Below are 13439 nucleotides of genomic sequence, written 5' to 3'. Positions count from 1 at the left end.
AAAAAAAAAAAAAAAAAAAAATCTTGAAAAGATTTTTCTCAAATCAATCTTGAGTTGGTTATGTGGTACTATTGTTCAGCATATTATTATTGATTATTGAATTATTGATAAAAATGAAATCATAGCATAATTTATTTTTTTTTAAATATAATCTTTTGGAAAATAAAAAATGCACATTTATGTTAAAAGAATAACACACAATGAAACTTTCAGTATGCAATTATGTATAAATTTATGCAATTCATATCAATAATTTTAAACATCATAAACAGTTATTGTGGCTATTACAGGCACTACTGGTTTTGAGTTTTACAAATTCACTGACTAAAAAGTACGATATTTTTGTTTGAATCCCAAAAAATTCAGTTTGGGTTTAGAAATCCAATTAAGAGGAACGCTGAGCTAAGAAAACTTTCTAATTACAAATAAATTAACTCGAAATTCTAATTATGAATAAGATCTTCAGAGAATCTTTGATGAGACGTAAGATGCCAAGTTCAATAAACGAATATCAGTTATTTTATCGTTGGGTGGTTGGCTGTATTAAGTTTGTTTTTTTAAAGGTAAAGTTTAAATAATTTGCAAACAATAGGAAAACTTTATAAAAGCCTGTTCTAATGTATACATAATATACATTATGAATATAATCATATTCATTAAACATTTAATGGTAAAACATTTACCACCAACCTCAATTTGATTTGCTATTTCGGTGTTTAAAGGTGGACTCCTTTTTAACACACTTTTTTTTTATTACTTATTTATTTATTTTTTTTGCAACAAAGTGCTAGTAGGTCTATTCCTATATGTATTTTGCGATTTACTATATATATATATATATATATATGAATTATATCTGTACAAGTAATTAAATGATATAATTGGAAATCAAATATTTCGAAACTACTAGGACAATAAACTTAACGTATAGAGCTTTAAATCTAGGGATTGCCCGCTGGTTGGTTACATGGTGTTGACCACTTGGCTCTTAACCAATAGCATTAGCCTAGAAACATTTGGATCCGATCAGGTGATTATTGTATGTCCCTATAACGATTTTATTTTGTATTTTACTTTTATTCGATGATAAATAAAAATATTTTGAGCTGTTTTATTTTTATAATTAATATAGTACAATATTATATAAAATCATTTTTAAAAAATAAAAGTCTTTTCTAGCTGGAGTGATAGCTCAAATGGAATAATCTGAAAAAAATAATAATAATTTAACAATTTTGAAAGCATCGTTTAGAACTAAAATAATTAATGAAAAACTTAAAACATCTTTTACAGGGAATATCTCTGGAGGATTCTACCTTTATGTCTCTGCTTTAGGGTCATACCACTTTTGAACCTTACCATCTCAAATTTTCTTAAAATTTTCCACTGAGGTTGTGCAGGTATAGATTTGAAAAACTGAAACTTATTTACTCTCTTTCGAATCACAGAGCTTTAAATTCCTCAAAAATGAACTAAAAATCAGAAACGACTTGTTTTGAAACTGTCGATGAAGCTTCCCTACCTTATGTTGCTAGAAATATGGAATAGAGTAGTTAACAATAAGTTGACATATCTCAAAACTTAATTTAAAATTTTAATTTTCTCAGAAAGCGCATTAATTAAAAAAAATGTTTAAACAAAAATCTTAAATTTTTCAATTTAAAATTTTTTTTTTCGTTTAATAGGTTGTGTTGATGTGAATAACAGGGCAAAATATAACACATAATAACGGGTGGAAATGGCTTCAATGTTAAAAAAATAAAGAAACTCATAAATTCAACTCTTCGTTCATATTGATTATTACAGCAAAGTTAATATTAAAATTTAAAAAAAAAAAGGAAAATAAACATAATCCAGGCGTGAATGATAATTCAGTTAATGAGGCAGGGAGTATATCTGAATATTTTTGTTTTCGTAAGTTTCTGATTCCATTAAAAAACGTATCACCAATATTTATATGACGTTTTGTGAATGAATGCTCGGTATTGGTGTATTTCTTTGATAGGCAATATTTTAATTTTCTTGTAAGAACTTTCAACTCCGTCAAATAGGCCATGGACCAAGTGCTGTGACAAAAAGTATCTAACTGCTTCCGATGGGAAATCTTTCTCACTAAATTAGAGTTTTAAGAAGTTATTTTGTTTTTATATTACGTAGCAGCTCCATCTGAAAAAAGAAAATCTTTTAAGGAATTTTTTTAAAAATTTGGCCATTAAAAAATTATATCAGTTTTTTGTAAATATATATAACTGCAAATGTGATGCAATTTAGGGAATCATAAATTATTATGCCCCTAACTAAAATATGTTTCCACTTTGTAATCAACAACAAAGGATGTATTGTGGATAAAATAATAAGATTTTTCGTCCTATTTGTACAATTGAAAAATTAAATTTCTGAATATACAGAAATTGACATCATTTGTTTCATAGGTATCATTATATTATTTTCCAATGATACGCACCAATACCTCGAGTCCCAAAAATACATTAAAAATATTGTTAAAATTTTTCAGTAGAATCAGAAGATTGCGAAAATAAAAATCTCCGAACAAGTTTTCTATTTTAGAAGAATATGTATGACCACAGTGAATTCCTAATAGTGGCAAAAGTTGAAAAATATTCAGTTACAGTAGAGAAATCTGAATTTTGTTGGCAACAAAATTGGTTTTCTTGAAAAACCCTCTACAATATCATATTTCAAGATTGGTAGCTCAGAACTATAATTTTGTTTAATCAATTTCCCCGTAATTATCTTCATCGTAAAACACCTAGTCTATAGTTTTGAGCACTTTTAAATCGACTTTTAATTGTTTTCAATGAGGTTTGAGTGCTAAAAGTATATAAAAATAAATAAATAAAAACAGGATTGAGCTATTTGATTCACAAATCGCAAATATGTTATTAGATTTAATATAATAATATAATAGATATATAATCGCAAATATGTTGTTATTAAGATCAGAACTCAACAATGTTGAGTAAGAAAAATAAGGTATTAAAAAATGAAATTCGTAATCATGGCATAATCTAGGCCGCCGGACAGGACAGCATTTCGCCCTAAATAAATTGGGATAACGGAAACAAGATTAATAAATAAATAAACAAAGTCATTAAAAAATGTTATACTACTAAGCAGATAACCGTAGTGCATAAGGTCTTTGAAGTGAAGGCGAAAAAATAAGAAATCATTATTATTTTTCGAGGAGGGTTGGTCATCAGAATTTCAATAATCATCCCTTTCATAAAAAAAAAACCAATTCCTCCTTTTCATGAGCAAGTGAGGATAGGGTCCGTTGAATTGAGACCACGGACAATAGCATTCTTTGTTTTCTTGGGCCCAGTTCCAGATAGTAATGTTCTGGAGGACAATAAAAGCAAGTCTTATGGAAGCTATCTAAGGATTGACTCTTAAAATTGGTTACTTAAAATGTCTAATTTTCGGCAGAATATTTCAAGGAAGAGTTATTATTATAAGTCACTCAAATTAACAGGTTCAATCTGAGAGTACTATTTTGCTTTACTTGAAAATAAATTCCACTATTTCATTTAAAAGAATATTTAATTATAATTTCAGTTATATGTGATATTTATTATTATAAGATCATATTTTTATATATCGATTCTGATGCACTTTATTTACAAACAAAATGGAATTCTGTCTTGGGTTCGTATAGTATAAAGTCAATAGTTTAATGTTAATGCAAATAGATATTGTAGTTAATACAATAGAAATGACAACGACATACATAATGAGTTGTACTCGCTTCGTAAAACAATGTTAAAGTTACTGCAGCTTGACAGTAACAACCGTTTGAGTCTGCAATATAATTGGGCAAAGCAGAAAAGAAAAATATGGGGAGCTTCGGAATGTTTGACCCAGTGCTATTCACAGATCCGATAAGTATCAGGATTAGAATTGGGAGATCTTGGATAGATATAGGGATTTCGTCAAAGATAAAGACCTCTTGTTATTACGAGTATCGACCATCAATCAGTGTGTGGGTGCTCATTGGGATGCTCATCAAAGTTATTAGCTGCCATAAAGCTTACTTGAGAATAATCGCACAACTATAACTCTAAGTGTAGGTCCACACAAATATACTTTAGACCCACAGAAGCTTTGTTCAGCTTGTAATGGAACGGCACTGGACGATTGTTTCCATTTTTTGACAAAAAAAAAAACAAGTTCCCCGCGTATCATCAGAACCGAATCCGATACATGCCGTAACGAAGCAATATTAACCGAAATCAATTATGTGAATTTATGTCTGTACCCTCAGGATGTAGGATGTATAGTTTTTTTAATATTATTAAATATAAAGTGACGTTTTTGTGATTATTGACGTCACAGTGGTGACTATTATGTCTTTGGTTTGACATTGCTGTCTGATGAAATGAGTGAAATAAAATTGTCAATTTAATGAAAGAAAATTTTTAAATATAATGAAATTGTTAAATTAAAAAAAAGTAAAATAAAATATTTGTATTTAGTGTGTAGAGTATTGATTGTAAAAGGAAAAGAAAGGGGAAAAAACATTTGTTGTATCATGTGAATATATGTATTGTATATATTACCGATCAGGGATTGATTGGTATGATGTGTATTATAGCAACCCAATGTGTTTGGGCAGCGTGACTAAATAAAGCACTTTTATCTCTATTCTGACGGATGTAGATAGCCCAGATTGGGTATATTATTTGTTATAAGTCCATTAAAACGATCTTTAACTCACCATTTTTGTAAAATTACTGCAATTGATTATGTATTTTAAAGGCTAACTCTATTTGTACGTGGGTTGCCCCATACACAAAAAAAAAAAAAAATATTATTAATATTTTATTATTAATACAATAAAAAAATGTATTTTAGTGAAATATTGATATAAATAATATCGTCCCTTATTACTAGTAAGATTTCCAATTTCATTATTTTAGCAACTACTCCACACTTATGTACTTGTGTAACTTTGGTAAGTTAATTTTTAACTCCGTCATCCTGTTTGAGAAAAGGTAACCAAAGTATTAAATGGTGGTCATTCACTTATAACAAATGGTTAAGTAAACTTCAAAACTATAAAATATTGAGCTAGATATTGAATCCAAGACGTGTTGAAATATGTTAATTATCATAGCCGAAAAAACATACAATCATAATTAATTTTGAAAAATAATACTTAGTATTACATAAAATTGTCACATCACTTGCCTTTTCAATAAGAAAAAAAAGAATGGATGAGTAAATCCTTTTTTAAGGAACCATAATGATTGTAATACTTATAAAACTTTGTTTTTTCACAATATTTCTGGTGTAATGTAAGACAATAAAAATTTTAAAATATTTTTAGTGATTTTTAAGATCACTTCTTTTATATGGTCCAACTTTAACGGGGCCAACCCTTGCTAGGAAGTAGAGGTAAGTATTTGGTCATCTTATCATCACTAACCTTGTGTTCCAACCAATCCCGTGGAGGAGCACATTCGAATAAATAATGTGGGTATGTGAAGCTTATTAATTAACAAACAAATGTACCTATAAGAACAATTAAAATAATAAATTGCCTGTTTGCAGTACAATTTGTATTGCTGTGGTAATAATTTTCTGAAATTATATATAAATTGATTTTTCTATTTGAAATGCAATACCATTACAATAGATTGTTAGAATCCAAAATAGAATTTTAAATCAAATAAAATATTCTAAATATTTAGTTGAAATAAATTAAATTCTAACAAAAAGAAACAAAAAATTATATATGTATATTTTAGCTGTTCAACTTAGCCCAAGAAAAAGTGATTAGAAGAACAACGTACAAAAATGGTGAGGAGCACGTTTAACATAAACATAAAATTCTAGTGTAATTACTTTATAAATAATAACCACAATAATCTCAATAAATGATCAATTGGCCAAGATAGGCCAGCGTATAACAAGCGCAAATCGAATCTTCTCTCTGTCAGGAATACTGAAATCCCGAAAAATCTCTATAAATCTGAACCTAAGAGGCATATTGGCATACTATGGCATGCAGAAAACTGAAAAGCAGTAGGTGAAGACATACGTGGAGAAGACTGGGGCTTGGGTGGCTGAATGTCAGTAGAGTCAACCAAAATAAAAGAAATATAAGCATTATTACGTTTCGTAAACAAAATAACTTAAAGCAGGGGAAAAAAAATTATCATAGTTCAAAAATGATGGGCCATTAAGGTCGAAAGAGCTATCTCCATCTATCACCTAAGACGTAAAATTGCTGGTGAAAGTGTTAGGAGGGTTTCTTAAAAGTATCTTCATTAGAAAAATAGCTAAGCTGTTTCCAACTTCCAGAAGTTGATGGAGTTTTTTTTGAATAACCTTTTTTATTTATATTAATCAATAAACTTTTTCCTAACTGATCGTATGCATCTTCAAAATAGCACAAATAATTGAAAAAATTAATTTCTCCATTATAGGTAAGATCTACAAAATTGCAATTTCATTAAATACAAAGATCCACAAAAATATTAAATTTAAACTAGTATTGAACCATTTCCGATTTGCAATAATAGCACAAGGGCTCAAACAAAGCTTTTCCAAAAAATAACAAAACTGTATTTTCAGCTATTCTTTTAGTACAGATTCTTATAGTACATTTTCAATTTTGGTATTTTGGCCGGCCCTGCCCTATCGGCGTCGTAACTCCCGCCTTCAAACATTGCCCGCGGGTCTCATAGAAATTCTTAGTAAAAATAATTCTCACTCTTTTCTGAATCCAGTCTAGACAATGTTTTAGTCACAAAATGATTCTTCTTATGTCCAGATAGTTAAAAAATATATTGCTTTCCTTGGAGACCGTTGTTTTTTGTTTATTTAACTTTTAAATAGCACTCGCCTTTTCTGGACACCCAGTATAATTTTGTAGCAGGTCTTTACATAACATCAACTATAAGTGAATTCAGACTTCCTTTTTAATGATTTTTTTTAATTATTATTTTAGTAATCATAAGCCATGAGTTTAGTTATGGCTTTATTAGGGTGCTATATGACCTACCTGCAGTATCAAACTTGTTTATATTTATCTTTACTGTCATCATGCCACGGCATTACAATACTTGTAATATCATAAAGAAATTAAAGTAATTATTGGAGCAATTATACAAAATATGTTTGAAGAGATGGGACGATACTTAGCGATGATAGGTAAATAGTGGAGGGGAGTAGGGCGACGGCGCAGGGTTGGAGATCGATGCTCAGTGTTCGCCAGTGTGGCTCATGAGCCGCTAGTCAAGATATCCCTAGTCTCGGGGAACGAGGTAGAGACAGTGTACTGGTGCCGCCGGAGGCCAGGGATGTCCGAACAGGATGTCGACGATGTCGCATTTCTTACAGGTAGGTTGAGTAGTGAAGGGTCTGGCACCCGTCTTAGGTGTCTGCGTGTGTACTCTTTTAGGGTCCTTGCACGCTCTTATCTGAGAGTAGTAGGCATCTCGGATGGAGTCGATCTACTCTAGATGATGGTGAGGAATGTACTGGTTTGTGAGGCTGTAGAAATATTCCTTATTTTACAACTTAAAGTTTATTTACTGCAAAAATAAAACACTCAATAGAAACTTGAAGGTGTATTGGGAATACTGTATTAAAATCATTATTAATAAAGAGTAAATCGATATAAAAGGTAGACCCTTTAAAAGTTCTTTTTTGTTTTCTGACTTGGTCAAGTTAATTATATTTTTTTAAAATTTAATTTTATTAATAATCAGTGTGCGCTCATAACACACAACAATATTGTTAATTGAAAGATTCCAAATTTATAAAAGATAATGAGATAAAATAATGGGACTGCTAATCTTATTATCAAAACATTACAGCTTAATGATCTGATTCTGAAGCTTGTTAACCCGGCTAGACATCAAGGTTACACTGTCAATTTTACGTCGGATAGGGAAGCAGCGACTCTTCATTCATAAAGTGACATATGGCAGTAATTGTTATTTTGCCGAACATAAGTATGATAATTCATAAATGATAATGTGAATAAATGATAATTGGTTAGTAAAATGTTTAACTTCAGCCTGTTATGTATAGGGCTAAAATTAGATATTATAAAACTAGATTATTGTTTCTGCCAAAGTATATATCTTGTTTTAAATATGAACAACAATAAACATTTTATTTTGTGGGGAAAGTAAGGAGGTTTGAATTTTTTTTTTTTATTTTTATTTTTTTTTATTTTAGTAAACAGATAATAAACTAAATTATAAACAACTGAAAATTAAATGAACTTGGAATGAGCAGGTTTGTTGTTGTTTTCTGCTCTAAATCTTTCTTCTATTATGAAAAAAAGTGCTTGAAATTTATTTTTCAATTGTTCGTAGAAAATAAGCCTGTTTTAATTTGAACATCTTTAAGCTCTCTTAGTTAATAAATTAGTCTAGTGTTTATTTCAACGCCTCAATATTTTATATTTAATTATTTTATGGTATTTCAATAATTTTTATCAATAAGTTAACTTTTGGTAACTTTCATGGGTATAAATATTTTTGATTCCCCTTTATTCAAGGGCTTCATTTTGTTGACCCTCGAGTTACGATGATAAGCTCTATTGTTTATAAAATTAATTAATTATGATTTCAGCTTCTTGAGGAATTTGTTAGGCCACATTCTTTTGTATACATGTGAAATCAATTAAGAGCAGTTGAGGAATCATTTTATTACGGAAAGAAATGCTTTAATTGGTTTTGTGATCCATTATGAAGATCGTGAAGACGACATTACAAGACAAGACATTATGAAACTTATGTAGGAAACTTATAAAGGCAGTGAATAAATTCCCAGAAGTCATAATCATAAACTGTTTTCTTTAGTGTACAGTTAAATATTTAGTACTTTGAAAGGCAAATGTTTATTTCGTGATTAATTTCTAGTGATTTAATATTTTGATGAAGAGCAACAATGTTTCATAGCAGCGTTAAGTATATACAAATATTTACCATCTATTGTTAATCGTATAAATTAAAAATTAAACTATATTAAAAACGCATAGGATCATATTTAATTCTTATTAATAAACTGTTGTTCAATAGAGATATTTTATATATTTAAATTAATTAATATGAGTATTCCTACCTGAATGTCTATGTCAATAAGAAAACAGTTTTTTATATTAATTTCAGCGTTAAAATGCATTCGGATCGGAGATTATTGCTAACTAATTCCATGGTGATCGAAATTAGGAATAAAAATACTTATTTTGACAATTTCAAGCGGATCAAAATAAAAGTCGATAGCCATAGAACAGAAGCCGCTTTTGACTAGAGAGAGATAAGACCGGCCAAATGAGCTAATGACTTGTAAAATCAAAAATCTAAAATAATACAAAAAATAGGTAAAAAAAAACATTAATAGTATTATAGTTACATACCCATAAATAAGATTTGGTTAACATTAACATACGACATTAGTGTAGTAATTAGTTAAGATTAGTATCTTAACACATACGGAGCATAACAAATATATTTTGTTAAACAAGATTTAATTGGTCATAATGAAGCTGCTAATTTCATCAATACAAGAAAGATAAAAAAAATGCCATTGGACTGGTCTAAATATGTTATCTCTCTAATTTATGACAAGAGAGATATTCAAAACTAAACTGGGATTGTATGGAAATAATGGCTACAATAAGAAGATATTTCAGTTTACAACAGAGGTTCCCAAGCCATAGATGTTTGCGGACCACTAAGCCGTAAATTGCACCATGTGCGCCCCACCCCCAAAAATATTTATAAATTAAGCTGCTTAATGCATATAAGCATGTGTAATTTATATGAGTGTTATATAATATATAATAAATAAAGCAATAAGCTATAATATATATAATAAATAATACAAGTGTATTTTGCATCACTTTTATAATGCATTTTCCTGTTAATACCTTTCAGCTGACACAAACGTCAATAAAATTATTAATAAAATAGTTTTAATAATAAATCATCACAAAAATGTGCCGGACACTCCCGCGGTAAATCCGGGAAACTCATTTTTCAACAATAAAACCTGAAAAGTAATTATCTTGTTGAACCTAATATGTTTGCATACAGCCCTAATGGTTTGGAAAAATACTTATAATAATGTATTGTCTAATTTTGAACTTAAAAATCTAATTCAGTATGAGTCTTGTAGATAGATCTATACCAAACGATTGATATGCAAGTAGTGTGATATTTGGTTAGTTAAGGAAGGCGACTACTACTTTATGTAAAAAATACGGAAGTATGGGAGGGAGCCCTCCAACATAATTTTAAATAATTTAAATCTAAATAGAAGTTGAGTTGAAATCGAAAATAAATATAAAAACGTTTAAGGAAATTGCATTTTCCCTATTTAAAAAAAAAACCGAAACTGGAGTTATGCCTTTATCCATATCCAAGATTATGCCTTTCATTAAGTGTGAACATGATTTTTAATTATGTTCTAATCCACAACAACAAGTTGATGCTATTCGTACATCTCTTCTCACAAGTTATGGTAGAACTAGGCTACGCCCATGAACATTAGGTTGACCAAGATGACAGTATGTCGATGGAATGACCAATGACCCTCACCCTAATACACCCCAATGACCCTCACCCTAAGATTCCGTAAGTGAAATACAGCAGCACTTCAGAGAACAAAAAATAATAAAAACTCATTTCAAGGATTTTTGGATCTTTTTTTAATCTTGGGTTTCTGCATGAACCAGGATATATTCCGGAAAATATTGCTTGATGAAAAAGTGAAAAAGCTGGAAAAGTGGGCTCCTGACAATTTGAACAATGGCTGGAAAAACCACTGGTATGAGTATTGGTTTTAGCTAAAATTACGGGGTTGGATATGAGTGCTCGGTGTCACCCTCTGTTTTCCCAACCATTTCAAATGATTATTATAACCCGGTTGATTGTAAATTTACAATTTATTTCTGTATAGCACGACATTAGGTTAGATACTCAAAGTTTAAGAAAAATTTAAGATCCAAAGAAATTTCAAATCATATCAGAATTAGCACGAAAATCATATGATGTTAAGAAATGGAGTTAAATATAATATAATTTATTTTTAATGAAATAACTTTTTTTAACAATTAGTGGCATTGATGATCTGAAGTTATCAGCAAATAAGTGCATTTGCTGATATTAAAGGTTACGCAAAAGCGCCATTCTTTTCTAAATTAAAAAAAAAAAAGGTTTTGTTATTTTTTTAAGAAAGGTATCAAAATAACTAAGATGAGAACGATTGATACTTTTTAGAGGTATGAAAGATTACAATAAATTATAATAATTGATTCTTGTATCATAGGTATGTATTACATATGGCAGTTAGGTCATTCTCATAGATTTTGATTATTTATTATTTTTATATTCATTATATCTGATAAGAGCATAAAACTGGTTTGTTGTGCTATATAATCGCACATATTTAAATTTTATTGGTTACGGATTTCATCATGTCGCATCATAAAATTTTTCGTTCGTACCTATTGTATTATTATCGTCTAATAAAGTAATAAATGAATAATCATACGTGAAAAGGAGAGATTTTGTTTGTTAAATAACTTTTGATTCATCTAACAAAGTTGATATTGGGCAGCGGGAAAGTAGGGGTTGCTGCGCTCTTGAAAGAAAACTCAGCGACCTATTCGCATTAAATATTAAAGCCAACCAAAGCAGTTCAGTCCTATCTGACAAAGTAATTATTCCATCCAAGGCAGTCATCCCGGATTTTTTTAATGAAATATTCATTTTTTCCAATTACAGATTAATTCGAGATGACATTTTTTTTAATAAAGGTTGCATGAAGAATGAAATCCTTTTTATGCTAAAAAACAATTTTCATAACAAAATCTACTTTAAATGAAGTAAATTTCATCACACAGTGAAATAAATATTTTTTTAAGAGCTATAAGAATTATGTCTGTTCAACTTATTTATTTGGACAGGTATGTTGTCCTATATGGCTCTCTACTCATTTATTGTCATTTTTTATTTTTTTTTCCATTATTATTATTTTTTTATTTTTATTATTCTTTCATGACGTTTATTTTATCTCTGTATATGTATTGTTTTTTGTTACTTGTTTTTTATTCTTTTTATTGTATCTTTTTATTTTTAATTCTATCATTTTATCTTAACATAGTTTCATTTTGTATCTTTTTAGTCCTGATGAAGCCCTACAAAGTGGGGCGAAACGTTGGAAAATAAAATAGTTGTAAACTATTTTCGTTTCTCTTGTGACCGCAACCCTGACCATCTTCCTATATATCAATTTTTACGGTCAACTATATATACATATATACTATAAGAATTATGAAATATTTAAAAATATACAAGGTAAAAAGGAAATTCTAAAATGTAGTAATTAAAGAATTTTGAACAGGCATAAACACATAATTTCAGTTCCGTATAACTTTTCATCTTCGAGTTAGGCTGTGCACCGGAAACACACGGACCACTTTGCAAGACTTTGAACTCAGGGAAACTGAAAAGTGTATTTCTGCACTAAACTGTTTAATTTTTACCGATTCTTGGCATATATTTCATCTGTAGCTAAGTTGAAGTAAATGCGATAATTTTAATGAAAACTAATACGATCAGATAAAAACAGGAGTTGGTGGCAGAATATATCCGAATAAAAGTGAAGAAATAATATAACATGACTGTTGTATAACAATGAAATCTCATCAGTGATCCGTTTTCGAGAGCAGATATGCAAACTATCGAAGCTTAAAACTATTCACTGAAATAATCGCAGGGGTATAGAAGTTGGCTCAGTGCAGAAAACAGTTATGAAGTTTTTTCTTTTCTTTTTAATATTTTTAAGGCACCAACCACGTATGGGTCATTTTTGCCTTAATTTCCGAAATAGCAAACGATAGATTTGTATTAGGACTCTTAGGCTGTACCGTTGGCTACACACTGAACCAGGGCAAGGGTACGCATTCATTGCTATTGAAGTGTGAAACTATTGGAAGATGGGAACCTACAGTAAAATTTGATTAAATACGTTTATTCACGGTGTGTTTGTTATCCTACAAGATGGAATGAAGATCCGCTGGTATATCGTGTAAAGATTTGAGGGAGTTATATGCTCAGCATTCAGTCAAAATGTGTTAACTTACCGTCTTGTTCCGCAAGTTAGGAATACAGGTGGAGAATAGCGAGCAATAAGATGGGTCAGGCGCGTATGACCTATTCGAAGGCGCATCAAAATCACCTCCTCTCTGCGCACACTTCTAGTTGACGATATCGAAGGGGTGACATCAATTCTGATTTCCCTTAATTTGTTCTCTAAAAACATATTCCCTCGTTTGTCTGCATTCCAATTTAATCATCTGCTTGAGGAGGGCAATGAAATCATCGACAGGCACTCCACGATATTGAATTCCTTCAGAAATCGCATCCTTTGCTGGTCTATCGACCAGTTCATTA

The 13439-nt window shown here is 29.9% G+C and overlaps 1 protein-coding gene across 5 annotated transcripts in view; it reads left to right on the top strand.

The window, feature by feature from the left end:
* Positions 1–13439, top strand: part of LOC106682128 (endoplasmic reticulum aminopeptidase 1) — a 113335-nt gene that overhangs the window by 59374 nt on the left and 40522 nt on the right. The window contains exon 1 of one of the 5 annotated variants that reach the window (XM_024358237.2): positions 7236–7365. The exons of 3 other annotated variants lie outside the window; for them this stretch is intronic. In XM_024358237.2, the coding sequence (XP_024214005.2) occupies positions 7326–7365 (40 nt within the window). In that variant the 5' untranslated portion in view covers positions 7236–7325. Of the gene's footprint in view, positions 1–7235; positions 7366–13439 lie in introns of those variants that run through there. One more of the 5 variants, XM_024358234.2, reaches the window with a different exon arrangement.

The sequence above is a fragment of the Halyomorpha halys genome, unplaced genomic scaffold, assembly GCF_000696795.3.
Source record: "Halyomorpha halys isolate HHAL.00 unplaced genomic scaffold, Hhal_1.1 Scaffold390.1, whole genome shotgun sequence".
Classification (NCBI taxonomy): Eukaryota; Metazoa; Arthropoda; class Insecta; order Hemiptera; family Pentatomidae; genus Halyomorpha; species Halyomorpha halys.
Note: the sequence above shows the minus strand (reverse complement) of the source record. Positions and strands in the feature narration are given on the sequence as shown.